Source organism: Lepisma saccharinum, chromosome 3 (assembly GCF_977018435.1).
Source record: "Lepisma saccharinum chromosome 3, izLepSacc3.1, whole genome shotgun sequence".
NCBI classification, from domain to species: Eukaryota; Metazoa; Arthropoda; class Insecta; order Zygentoma; family Lepismatidae; genus Lepisma; species Lepisma saccharinum.
In genome coordinates, this window is record NC_139231.1 from 101,248,786 (window position 1) to 101,263,671 (window position 14,886).

The 14,886-nt window shown below is 38.4% G+C and overlaps 1 protein-coding gene across 1 annotated transcript in view; it reads right to left on the reverse strand.

Moving 5' to 3' along the window:
• The window catches only part of LOC145985255 (monocarboxylate transporter 12-like), a 64,759-nt gene that overhangs the window by 13,659 nt on the left and 36,214 nt on the right, over positions 1-14,886 (reverse strand). Inside the window, exon 4 of the mRNA XM_083119043.1 lies at positions 14,325-14,545. Within this exon, the coding sequence (XP_082975169.1) occupies positions 14,325-14,545 (221 nt within the window). The remainder of the gene's footprint in view (positions 1-14,324; positions 14,546-14,886) is intronic.

The window sequence follows — 14,886 nt, forward strand, 5'->3', positions numbered from 1 at the left end:
CGACTCTGGTCGGAATTTATTCGGCCTACGTATAGGGCCGGTAGCAACCCACCATCGTGAGAAAATTGGGGGAGCTACGAGTGACTGGTGTAAGCTGGTTTCAGATATCTTCTATAACAGCTGAGGGTTCGTCGTGCTGACCAAGGTCACCTCGTTGCCAGTTAAAAATAAACCCTTCGAGGTTTTAAAAATATGAAAACTATTTATTCCACAAAATCTAAAATTTCTCGTTATTGTCACGTGAGATTTCTTTTCAATATGACTTCTACAATACTAACTAGTTCCTAAGTAGGATAATAAGATGGACGGAGAAATATTAAAATATAAAACCAAGTGGTAATGTATGGACGTCTTGTAATCAGTGTGTTCTATTCCGAGTTCCAGTCAGGTCGCATAATGTTTCAGATTCCATTTTTTTAAACATATCCCGAGTCGTAATTAGCCTATGTGTGCAAAAAATAATGTTAAAACAAACTCTTGACCTCAATAATACAAGTTGTGTATTTTCTTTCAGCTGCGGTTCTCTTTTTCGCGAGAAATAACAAATTAACCTAATCATTAACTCAACAAATAAAAATGCATCTCTAAATTAATTAATAAAAAACTGTTATTACACCCAAAACCTCTATTTTATCGTAAATGTAAATAAAATGTCATCTCACGTAGTGAAAACAATATGAAAATTGTTCTAATAAGTGATATATGATTGTCAAACACATACATGAATACATTATGTTACAGATTCCACCTATGTAGTTTCCGGTGAAGTGATTATGATGAAATAACTTTCCGGTTCTCGTCGGTGAAATTTTTGATCGCACACCGGACACGTTTCAATGTTATTGTGAGATTGAAGTTTATCGCTGGATAATAGAAGCATTTGGTTTCGATTCGCGTAAGAGGTTGCCAATGGTTTCAACCTCTTCAACTATCTTTTCAAAAAAATGTTTGATTACGTCTGGTCCTCGGTAAACATACGGTTCATCTATCCTATCCTGTCGCGCAACAACATATCCGAAACTCGAGGCTTCGTGCGGTGTTGTGGAAGAAAGTTCGGGGATGAAGAATATACATAACTTGATTTATTTATTTCTTCTCTTTTTTTTTTAGTGAAAGCATATGCGAGTCTTATTCAAAAATTGGAATAATTGTGCCTTTCGAATCGAATTTATGGAGGGGTAGAGAGAGGGCCAATATGGACAGGTTAGAAACAAGTGATGTTATGATAATAGCCGTCGCCATTTCAGAGTGGCAAATGTTTAACATTAATTGTTGAATTTTATTTTAGGCTAGGCTTATTCAACATGCCCCACTTCGTCAATTTTATCAAAACAACTATTATTCATCCTCATCGTTGCCATTAGCCAAAATAGCCTAGCTTTTTTTTCACAATTTTCGTAGTGATCTCCGTTCGCACTTGGCTTTGTAGATTAACAAAAATCGTCTGAAGTTTGAACACGTCATACCGGTGCAAGCTGTTTTTGTGATTGTTCTCCTCGATTATTGAAAGTGTCTAATTTTCGCATATTCAAATACACACAAGTGACGGGGGTTCATGCCACATTAGTGATTTTAAATTGTATTCTCGGAGCCATGCACACATTTCCTAACATTGTTGCCTTGTAGTCGATGAGTTGTGCAGGTACAGCTGTGAAGTTGTTAATAAGACCCAACACAGACAAGTCACCCCAACATTTGCTTTTCGACATAGATTTTTAACTAGAAAATTGTTATGATTACAGTACACCCATATCAGTATACAATAACATGGTGCCATTTTTTCTGTTTCTGTTGCCAACAAAAGCAAATCTACAGACCACAGGTTCGAGAAATAAGACATTAACTATATTTTGCATACATGTAGGTACGCCCCCGCGAAGTGTGTTATTGGAAGACTCAATACATGTGAGCAGTGGAATAATTTTTTTTTCTTTTATTTTGATGTCCATGCATTTATCCGAACCCCCTTGTCCAAGCAAAACAAAAAGCTCCGGTCCCATCTGGAGACTGCAAAAACTTATATGTATGTTTATTCAGAAAAACTATCCATAGACAATACTGTTGCGCTCTCCATGTGCATTTTTCTTGTTAGCTGAACGCGAAGATGCCCGAGACTGCTTTCGAAATTGCTTTCAGCCTCGCATCACAATACAGCCGTTTTCTACAATTCTATTAGCCTACTGTTATTATCTAAAACTATTTCATCACACACACAATCAAAAAAATAAAAAATAACATTTCTCTCCTTCCCTCGCTTTTAGCCATCGTCCAGTGTCTTTCTAGATAGCAGGTAAATCGTGACTAGCAAAAATATTGAAATCGAAATATAAATTATCTGTTATAACCTCTCCTCCTCTTTTTTTTTTTCTCTCCTCTTCTTTACATACACACTCGATGACATTGAAATAAGCGAAAACACACCGCTATGCTTAAAAAAAAACATCCATTGTACAACTCTATAGGTCGAGGTTCATTAGCCTCGTGCATCTCATGCCAGCGACTGCATATCTTGTTTACAGTTTATAGTGGCATCATATTCCTTCACTCGAGAAACTTGCAAGACAACTCATTACTAGATCTGTTTTGTCCATATGACAATGCTTGCTATCAGTAATGAAATTTTTATGCTGTTTAACCTAACAGCTGAGGGGCCGGGGCATTCCACATTTACCTTTGCTAGTGCAATAAATATCAATATTTTTAAGTTGTGCAATAATTTTTAACATTATATTCATGTCCATTTCCAAAACTAGATTTATATACACAAACAACTCGCTTTTGCAATATATTATCTATTGTGAAAAATTCTCGCATGTTCGCGAAACAGGAAATACACGTTATAGCTTCCGTGAATCGAGCACAAGGTTACTGGAGCACGCAAAAAATACCGTATGCCAAAAATTAAATATTCCAAATGCAAGCATCATGCAGCAAGTATCAAAAACATGTGATTAGGAGATTTTGATAGGGAGTGGGTGAAATAGTTGTTGCAAGTTACCTTTTAAAACCCAGTACATGTGTAGAAATATATTGCGTATAAGCTGTCTCACTTTCTCCGTATGTGTGTCAGGTGGTCGTGTCGATAGTTAGTTGTATGTCACAGCTTAACCGTACTAGGTAATATTTTTACATGAGGTAAGTTGGCATACTCTGCGAGGGTATATGTTTCAAGCTTCTAGCTGTAGAGCCTATTTGCAAAGTGTAAGTTTTGCTCGTCGAAAGCAACTCAAACAGTGTTGCCAGCTGTAGGTTAATTTTCCCCGTTATACAATTGCAAGAGGTGAGTTGCTTATACCCTATCTGGAAGATATGTCCATGGCTTATGTCGTAGGTTAATTTAGTTTGCAATAGATCTTGTGTGTTGACCCTTACAAGTGATATAGCTGCCTTTCTGCCTTTGAGTCACCTGTAAGGCTATATGTGGGTGGGCGAGTGAGGTTAGTTTAGTTTACGATAGATCGACCTGTCATGCTATGTACTACTTTCTGCTTTTTGAGTTACCTGTAAGACTATATGTGGGTGGGTGAGTGAGGTTAGTTTAGTTCACGATAGATCACACTTTGAATTTGCTCACACTCTCTCTGTCTGTGTGTCGTGTCGATCGCTAGTTGTATGTTACAGCTTAACCCGAACTAGGTAATATTATATTATTATTATTATTATTATTATTTTGTTTGTTTGCTTGCGTCACAATACGGAAAAATTAATAAAAAGCACGCACGCACATATGTGTGTGTGTGTGTGTGTGTGTGTGTGTGGCACATCGTGTTCCCCGAGAGAGGTTTACAAAGGTCGCAATAGGTCTCTCCCTCTTTATCTTACAGCAACATTGGCATCTCTATTTTTTTAGTTGTAGGTGGGTTGCCAACACAATCTAGTTAATAATGCTACATATTATACACGCACACACATACTATGTTGCCATCCATTCATCTCTCTCTCTTTTACGGCAGTGTGTATTTGTTGTCGGTTAGGTTAGGTTAGGTTAGGTTAGGTTAGGTTAGGTTAGGTTAGATACATTGGCGCCGGGGACTTGGAAATAAGGCATATTCGCTCACCACTATTGTCAGCTTAGTCTCTCTCTTCATCTTACAGCAATATTGGTATCTCTATTTTTTTAGTTGCAGGTGGGTTGCCAACACACTCTAGTTAATAATGCTACATATTATACACACACACGCACACACATACTGTGTTACCATCCATTCATCTCTCTCTCTTTTACGGCAGTGTGTGTTTGTTGTCGGTTAGGTTAGGTTAGGTTAGGTTAGGTTAGGTTAGATACATTGGCGCCGGGGACTTGGAAATAAGGCATATTCGCTCACCACTATTGTCAGCTTAGTCTCTCTCTTCATCTTACAGCAATATTGGTATCTCTATTTTTTTAGTTGGAGGTGGGTTGCCAACACACTCTAGTTAATAATGCTACATATTATACACACACACGCACACACATACTGTGTTACCATCCATTCATCTCTCTCTCTTTTACGGCAGTGTGTGTTTGTTGTCGGTTAGGTTAGGTTAGGTTAGGTTAGGTTGGGTTAGGTTAGGTTAGGTTAGGTTAGGTTAGATACATTGGCGCCGGGGACTTGGAAATAAGGCATATTCGCTCACCACTATTGTCAGCTTAGTCTCTCTCTTCATCTTACAGCAATATTGGTATCTCTATCTTTTTTAGTTGGAGGTAGGTTGCCAACACACTCTAGTTAATAATGCTACATATTATACACGCACACACATACTATATTGCCATCCATTCATCTCTCTCTCTTTTACGGCAGTGTGTGTTTGTTGTCGGTTAGGTTAGGTTAGGTTAGGTTAGGTTAGGTTGGGTTAGATACATTGGCGCCGGGGACTTGGAAATAAGACATATTCGCTCACCACTATTGTCAGCTTAGTCTCTCTTTTTATCTTACAGCAATATTGGTATCTCTATTTTTTAGTTGCAGGTGGGTTGCCAACACACTCTAGTTAATAATGCTACATATTATACACACACACGCACACACATACTGTGTTGCCATCCATCCCTCTTTCTCTTTTACGGCAGTGTGTGTTTGTTGTCGGTTAGGTTAGGTTAGGTTAGGTTAGGTTAGGTTAGGTTAGGTTAGATACATTAGCGCCGGGGACTTGGAAATAAGGCATATTCGCTCACCACTGTTGTCAGCTTAGTCTCTCTCTTCATCTTACAGCAATATTGGTATCTCTATTTTTTTAGTTGGAGGTGGGTTGCCAACACACTCTAGTTAATAATGCTACATATTATACACGCACACACATACTGTGTTACCATCCATTCATCTCTCTCTCTTTTACGGCAGTGTGTGTTTGTTGTCGGTTAGGTTAGGTTAGGTTAGGTTAGGTTAGGTTAGGTTAGGTTAGGTTAGGTTAGGTTAGATACATTGGCGCCCAGAACTTGGAAATAATGCATATTCGCTCACCACTATTGTCAGCTTAGTCTCTCTCTTTATCTTACAGCAATATTGACATCTCTATTTTTTTAGTTGGAGGTGGGTTGCCAACACACTCTAGTTAATAATGCTACATATTATACACACACACGCACACACATACTGTGTTACCATCCATTCATCTCTCTCTCTTTTACGACAGTGTGTGTTTGTTGTCGGTTAGGTTAGGTTAGGTTAGGTTAGGTTAGGTTAGATACATTAGCGCCGGGGACTTGGAAATAAGGCATATTCGCTCACCACTATTGTCAGCTTAGTCTCTCTCTTCATCTTACAGCAATATTAGTATCTCTATCTTTTTTAGTTGGAGGTGGGTTGCCAACCCACTCTAGTTAATAATGCTACATATTATACACGCACACACATACTGTGTTACCATCCATTCATCTCTCTCTTTTTTACGGCAGTGTGTGTTTGTTGTCGGTTAGGTTAGGTTAGGTTAGGTTAGGTTAGGTTAGGTTAGGTTAGGTTAGGTTAGATACATTGGCGCCGGGGACTTGGAAATAAGGCATATTCGCTCACCACTGTTGCCAGCTTAGTCTCTCTCTTCATCTTACAGCAATATTGGTATCTCTATCTTTTTTTTTAGTTGGAGGTAGGTTGCCAACACACTCTAGTTAATAATGCTACATATTATACACGCACACACATACTGTGTTACCATCCATTCATCTCTCTCTCTTTTACGGCAGTGTGTGTTTGTTGTCGGCTCTATTGCCCAGTGTATGTATGTTACGTCAGTATATAAATTAGTTAAGTCTCAAGCAAGATAGCCCTTGTCAAATAAGAAAAAAAAGCTGAAGATAGGTGTTGGTAATACTGTCGGTTGTTTAACTATTCCCTCTCTCTCTTTTTCTCCTCTTTTTTTTTTGTAAACAACTATGGCAAACCAGTAGGTTGGCAAATTGCTTTATGCACTGTAAGGCCTCAAGCAGTATTGCCAGCTCCTTGCTTTAGGTTAGGTTAGACCAAAATAAAAACCTTGGTGACTTTTCGAGTAAAATGTTAGCAACACTACGAGCACACAAGTGCCAGCTCCTTGCTTTAGGTTAGATTAGACCAAAAAACCTTGGTGATTTTTTCGAGTAAGATATTGGTCATACTGCAAGAAAATAGAGCTTATGCCTTACAAGAGCAGACCATTAAAACAAGCCTCAAGCAGTATTGCCAGCTCCTTGCTTTAGGTTAGATTAAACCCAAAAAACCTCGGTGATTTTTTCGAGTAAGAGGTTGGCAACACTGCGAGCCTCACCGAGCCTCATTTTCGGTTGGCAACATTGCGAGAAAAGCCTCAAGCAGTGTTGCCAGCTTCTTGTTTGAGGTTAGGTTAGATCGAAAAAGAAAAACTTTGGTGATTTTTTCGAGTAAAAGGTTGGCAAGGTTGGCAACACTGCGAGCCTCACCGAGCCTCATTTTCGGGCTCAGAACCGGGGACACTACTCTACTTGCAACACTGGGCGCACATAGGCCCCTCATAAAAAGCTACAGTAATAGGCCACAGTGTTGCCAACTCTGTGCCCTCAAAATATACATCATAAAAGGCTACGACGAGCCTCAAATAATAATTCGAGCCTCAAAAAAAGATTCAGAACTCTCATGTACGCTGAGGCTAGTGGGGTTAACATACACCGTAAAAGGCTACGCCTCGCCCGAACACATGTACACTCACACACAAAAAAAAAAACTAAAAAAATATACACCGTGAAAGGCTACGCCGAGTTGGAAACACTGCTGGTGAGGTTAACATACACCATAAAAGGCTACGCCTCGCCCGAGTTGGCAACACTGCTTGTGAGGTTAACATACACCGTGAAAGGCTTCAAAATATCAGTTGGTGAAATTTTCGTGGGGTGAGTTGGCAACACTGAGCCCCACATGATGATTCGAGCCCCAAATGAGGGCGCAGAACTGTCTTTTTGTGTCTACTGAAATGTATTGGAGAATATATTAGATCGGTGCGAAATGCCTTTTGGCTGAGTTCAGAGCAAATTAAAATCTTCCATGTAAGATCTTTGATTTTACCTGCGATTACACCACTAAAAAAATGAACGTAATTTTTAATATTTATAAGAATTATTCAATTTTTCTCTACTTCTCGGTTCGTTGAAATTGAGATTTTGTAATTCAATATTTCCCCTCCCCCCATCGTTAATTCCAAACTGATTCATTCCGTTTCACACGGCGTGGACAATGAACACAATGGGATATGTCTAAACCTTACGAAAATTTTCTGCCAACGGAAGGGTTCGAACCTACGACCGCCAAACTGACAAACCTGAACGGTAGCCACTACCCTACAAGCTTTCGTTCCTTAACCCAGGTAGAAGAACCGCTACACCACGCCTTTACCTTCGAATGAATCAACATTTTTTTTAAAAGTATTCTGTCCCTTTAATATTGTAAATGTCGTTTGGTATACGTGTAGTTGAACTTTGACTTTAATTTTGATTTCCTTTCTTGTAGTATAACCGATATCTTCGAGAAATAATTTTCGAAGTGATTAAAGCGAGAATATTGGTAGTTGTGAAAATGCCAGTTATTTCTTCTAACTTGTTATTGTGATTAGACATTACTAATGGAAAATAGCTAGAGGCTTGAACATTACGGGACGATGTTCTTTTCCTGTGATACTGTAACAGACAAGATGCTTGTTTACTGATGCAAGTCTTGTGTCCAGAACAGTCTTATGAAATGTATTTGCTTTTGCGTAAGTTAACACGAAATAATTACACCGTGTGCGAACTGCCAAATCTGTGCAACGTTATACGTAAACAGGCGGAAAATTTTATTCATAAAATCATGTCACATTTGACAGTATTAGTCAAAAGAGACTTGTGGGTGTTAAGGTGCTGGACTAAATCCTTCTAATTTTTCTTCCTCGAAGAACAACAATTTCTAAGGAAGAGCAACAGTGATGATCTTTCTCATTTCTTTTAAATGCTTACACTTTCCTTTAATTGGGTTAAAAATAAATAAGAATATTGCTTGTATTTCTGTCATTGACGTAGACCAGAGAGAGAGACAGACAGACAGATATTACAAAATAGTTCAAATAGTGCGAGCGCCATTAAAAAGTCATGATAATTCTATGTTGCGTACTTAAAATTATTCATACAATAAAGACCATGTCTAATTATGAGTTAACAAAAAAACAATAATAAAGAGACATTTTCGCATCACGATTGCAGTTCGAAAAAGACGGGACAGGGATTGAAAGTAACGCACTGTCCTGACTAAATCGGTGAATCGGACGTCTGCTAGCCTTGCATCAATGATTATAAAACTAAAACCACCCAATATTGCAGCTTGAAGACTTTTGCGCAAGAAACAGATTCATTTATGCAAGAGCAAAATTGAAATTTTTACACATTTCAAAAATCGACGATGTTATTTTCGTACTTATTTATTTATAGGTTCACATTTAAATATTTTAGGGTTCGAGGGGGGAGCATGGCCCACATGGCCCCTCCCCTGGGTACTGACCTTACGTAGACAGTGGAAGAGAAATTTTGGAGATTCTTTCTATTAAATTTAGTATTTACATTCACCTTATGCTCAGATAGATTAAACCGTTTATTGACAATCGTGAACTTTTCATTTAATAGATAATATTTGGTTTTAGACGACGGGAGAACATTGGTCGAATTTCCTTTCTTGCTCTTTTGAGAGAATATATACTTCTACAATAGCAATCGCGTTCGGAAACCGTGAAAAAAATGACTTGGTTTTCAAAGACAGACAAGCTTGGTAGTCTAGTTTGCTCGCGATCAAAGTGACTCACTCACGCTATTCAAGGCCGCTTCTTATCGCAAAACACTGTGGTTCGATGCACAGTGTCTGCACCCAGCACGTTACAAGTGACCAGAGTCGAATTTGAAAGAGAATCTGAAGAATGGTAGATTTCATCAGAGGCGGCTAGGTAGGCACCAGCTCAACATGCAATAGTTTAAGTGATAATTCCTGACAAACAAAAAACCGTATTGAATAATTATTGGGATAGTAATACGTGTATCCGCTCCTTTTTAACAATGTAAGCTCGAAGGCAATCTGTATTCCATTTATTTATATTGGCAACTTGGTCAACCGGAGGTTATTTTATCGCCTTCGATGATCGAATTGTCTGATCGATTATTTTTTGTTTACCGAGGAACATGCCCCATACGAGATTTCCGAGACCGGGTTACGCTACTCACTCGTAGCTCCCCAATTTCTTCACGATGGTGGGTTTCTACCGGTCCCATACACAGGCCGATAACCTAGAGAGTGAGCATAGGCGGACTCGAATCCATGCCGTCCTGCAGTCGGAGTCCAAAGCACAGCTCCTTTGACCGCACGGTCACGGAGGAGAACTTTTCTTATCTTACCTTTGGCTAATCGCGACGATGAGGATGAATTATGAACAGAAAAATAAAGAAGGTCACGCACAAAGTAGAGGACGATCTTCAACCTCTTGGGATGACGAGTTCAAGCCCTAAATATGAGGATTTCAACCTTAGACGACCTCAATTTCAAAATTATAAACAAAATTCCTACTTACACTAAACTTCTCATCAAGGCCAAAATAGTTTGTAACTGTGAAACTACCCCTGAATACAAATTGACATTTTTTTTCCATGTGAGTAAGAATTCAATGTGTGGCATACAGACATAGATGATACCTTTTGAGAAACAATTAACTGTACCCTGTCCCAGCATCTCTGGAGCACAGCCACGCATAGCGGAAGAGAAGTGGGGAGAGGGGATCGAGTGGACAGAGCGAATCAGTGCACGCTGCTGGGAAGGCTGGTAACTGCAGTGGTTTCCTCCCTCCACGCAATCCCGTTCCTCTCACGTGTTCATTGCTGCTCAGATACTTTTTTTCGTTCACCTGCTCCAGAGATAAGTGGGACAGAGTGTAGTTCGCATACATGTAGCAAGTAAAGAAACTTATCCCAGAATTAAAATTCCACGTAGTTTTAAAACGTTTGTTTAAGCAATGAATGACTGGAAACGGATCACACATAATTCCCTTGCCCAAATCTAGTGGTCGAAAATTAATTTCAAGACATTTCATATCTATTCACCATATTCCAAGTTATAAGGAACTATTTCGTAGATGTTCATGAAACCGTTATAAAATTACAAATAAAATATATTCACAAGCTTAGATATACTAATACGAAGAAAGAAATTCAGAGTTAAATTTCAAATGCATGTGTATAAAGTAATTCTAGAAGTACAGAGCTATATCTGAGTATTTAACTTCTTTTTTGCAGATAACGTTACAATATTGAGGCGACAGAATAATTAGGAACTGTAGCTCCAAGAAAACAAAGGGCGTAGTGTATTGGTTAGAGTTCTTGAAAGCATTGCGGTCCCACGTTCGATCCTCCATACTAGATGTTCCTTAAAAAAGAATCCCTTCCATTAAACAAGAGCATGGTAACATTATTTGTAATAGCAGTATATAGTCACTACATTGTTCGGCATATGAAATTTATATAAAAAAATAAACAAATAAATGAATTGACACACGTTCAACGGGATATTTTTATATATAAGATCGTGAATTATGATACTCTAACGATAATTGTGTACTGCTTCAAAGACATTGACAAATATTAATGAAATAACTATTTATATGTGTGGCAATTCAGGACATGCTAATTTTACCCCTTTTCCCAGTTGAGTTCAATGCAAGGATACCTCCGCAAATATCGAATGAAAAGTTCTCACCATGTGCAATTCTCCATTAAATGTTTTCGCCGAGTCTTACTACTTTCGTTTTCTTTGTTACAAACAATACTTGTTTGCACGTTACATGCAGGAGAGTTACATCTACATTTCACATTGGTCAGCTCCTTTTACCTTGCTTATAGAGCGAAAGCTTGTAGGGTAGTGGCTACCGTTCAGGTTTGTCAGTTTGATGGTCGTAGGTTCAAACCCTTCCGGTGGCAGAAAATTTTCGTAAGTTTTAGACATATCCCATTGTGTTCATTGTCCACGCCGTGTGAAACGGAATGAATCAGTTTGGAATTAACGATGGGGGGAGGGGAAATATTGAATTACAAAATCTCAATTTCAACGAACCGAGAAGTAGAGAAAAATTGAATAATTCTTATAAATATTAAAAATTACGTTCATTTTTTTAGTGGTGTAATCGCAGGTAAAATCAAAGATCTTACATGGAAGATTTTAATTTGCTCTGAACTCAGCCAAAAGGCATTTCGCACCGATCTAATATATTCTCCAATACATTTCAAAATGTTATTGAATGTTTCATGTCGATAATTTGACCAATGCATCCATTCTTGACGCTCAGACGATATTTTCTGCAACTACCTCTTCTCTCCAGTTCCTTCTCCTTCTCCTCTCCCCTCTTTCTGTTCTGTTTTTATCTCACATCGCCTTCCCTACTTTTCTCGCATCTTATCTCCATCCCACTCTTCTCCACTCCTCTTATCTCCTTTCCTGTCTTAGATTTCCGACTCCACTGCACTATTCTCTCTTTGTTCGTTCTTCTCTTTTTCTCTCCTTTACTCTACTCTCCACTTCCCTCTTCTCGTCTCCACCTCTCCTCTCCTCTCGTTTTCCTCCTCTTTTCTCTTCTTTGTTCTTTTTTCCTCATCTCTCCTCGAATCTTTTTCCATTCTCCTCACTACATCTCCTCTCCTCGTCTATCCTCTCTTTCTTCTCTCCTCTACTTTTCCTCTTCTCCTTTCGCTTTCTCTTTCTCCTCTCCTTCGTTTCCTCTCACCTCTTTTCCTTACTGTAGACTCATCAGCGATGAAATACTACAAAACCTATTTTTTTCTTTCAGAAAGAATTTTGTCATTTGCGATATAATAGTGATATTTTTAATAATTTTATACAATAATAATTGTTTATATTTCTTTCGCGTATTTTATAAATATCTATTGTGCATGTGGCAACCCTGAAATTGAGCCTAACTCTGCACGCAACCCACCAACGGCTTGTGTAAATTGGGTTGCCTAGTTTAAAATGTCGTTGTCCTAAAACTTTTGAGAGACACTGTACAATACATACAGCACAAAAGGCACGCCGAGTTACACCGTCAATGCTGTGTGCACGGTGTTTACAATTGAGAAAGCTAAAATATTCTTCCATACGTGTACAGTAAACGTTGTAAAGTATGTATTTAATCAGCGCCATTCTTCTCTACCTAAAACCATTTAATACGCAGCGATATTTCTCTCGGTTGAATAGCTATCGTCATTTAAAAGTGTGAAGTGATACGTTGTTTATATCTCATGCGACCGCCATTACACTTGCACTCGTGACCATGAGGTCACTTCTGATTGGTTATGCTACGAAAAATGTTACGGAAATAGAGCCGGTTATATTCTTGAGAAATGCCATGAAATATGCCATGGCATCTAAAATGCCATAACATTTCTCATTTTACACGGTAGCTTTTTGGTCATGGCATAAATGTAAAGAAGAATGCTAAGGAAAATGTATTCGTCTAAAGCGGACCTAACTCTGGAATACCACTTTATCAGAACAAGAATATTGAAATAAATCTAAACCCATTACATAAGCTCGGAGATTATATACTCGGATGAGGAGGATATGAGAAGCAGTAAATAGGAAAACCAAAAGCATTATTAGAAAGCTGTTTGAGGAGCAGCTGGACAGAAGGCATTGAGGTTGAATGTTTAAATATTAATGAAACCTTTCCTGAATTTAATTGCACAAATGAAATGGAAGATTTTGAGCGTGATTTTAGTTTTCAGAAATACAAACGTAAATGCAAATGTAACAATATAAAAGATTTTGAAGTTTTATGTAACTACTAGTAGGCCTATTTAATTGTTTACTCATTTATTACTAATTATTCCCTGTAACCGACAATGCATTTCCTTCCTTATGCAGTAACTCTTGAAAAATATACATGTGAGACTGTGTCGCAATGTTGAATAATAACAATTATAGTCACTGGCTCACTACAAAGACACAATTTCATATAAAATGGCATAAAAAGGCATTTATACCAGAGTCGTGGTTTCCAGGGTGCACTCTCCCATTTAACATAATCTGTTGTGTCACTGAGGTAAGTAGGCGACGTGATTGGTTACTTGCGAAGTTGCCTTTCCTACGCATCACAGCAGACGCTCGAAACAGCCAATCAGTCGAGAACGTTCTTAAAGTCTGCTCGCGCTCTTATGCTATTGCAGGCCGGGAATAACGCCGACTGTACTTTAACTTTAAAATGGACATTGGGAGTCAAAATACGCGAAATTTAGAAACTTGTAAGAAACTGGCAACTACATAAATAGAGTTACATTAAAATCTGACTTACCTTGGAGGCAGAAGGTTAAAAAATAAAAAAATAAAAAATGAAATCTCAATTCCTAACTTCTCAGGGTCCTCACTACGGAGGACATACAGGTTGAAAGAAGACGGAAAAGGAAGATTTTTTTAAAAAAAAATTAACATAAATAAAGAATTTCCATTGGCAAGCCGTCAATATAGGTTATGTAGGCTAGTAAATTTTTCACAAATGAAATTTTGGAAAACTTTCAAGCATTGATTACGACATATATTCTTACAAATATGATTTGATTTTTGTTATTTAGCGTCGCTTTTCTACCCCTTTTGGCTAATCGCGAGTGATGAAATTATTACATTAATGAAAGGACACTCACCATGCCCAGGACAGAATTCAAACCCGGGACCCCTGACGTCGTAGCGCGTGATGCTAACCACTCCGCCACGGGATTGGCGGTGCATTTTTACATAAAAGGAAAGTCTACTAACGCTTATTTCTTTAGAATTTTAGTTTACTGCATGAATTTGCATTTATTAAGTCGAAGTTCAATTATGTACATATGAAAAAATCGACATCATTACCTGAGAAGGGAGGCACTGTAATGGCTCCAAAACTTTGGAAGAGTCTAACGAGACCGTAAGAGGAGCTGATCTTCTCCGTACCATGCTGATCGGCCAGGAGAACAGGAACCAGCAGGAACCAGGACCCTAAGCACAGACCATAAATCCCAACGAGCACCGCCAGCACGTAGAAGGAGTCAGCCAAAGGCAGAAAGAGCACCGACACAGCAGCTCCAAGAATACTGGAACGGCAGCATAACAGGTGAGAGAGTTTCCAAGTAATGTAAATATGTGCAGCATATAATTTTTAAATTGATGAAAAGCACTATAATTAAATCGGTCACACGAACAACGCTGTAACTAACAGTTTTGTCGACAGGAATGTAAAGTTGGAGAAAATTGTTTTGGGACTCGAGAATATACATCTTTATGAGCAGATGGAATATTATTCTGCACCGTGGAACTTTATATTTTGGGAATAATGTAAACAACATGATAGATTTCTGTGATGTTCCTGTAGCATTGGTTTTTGTTGGATACAACGCTGCTCGTATAACCGATTGATTTAAATAAATAAAACTGA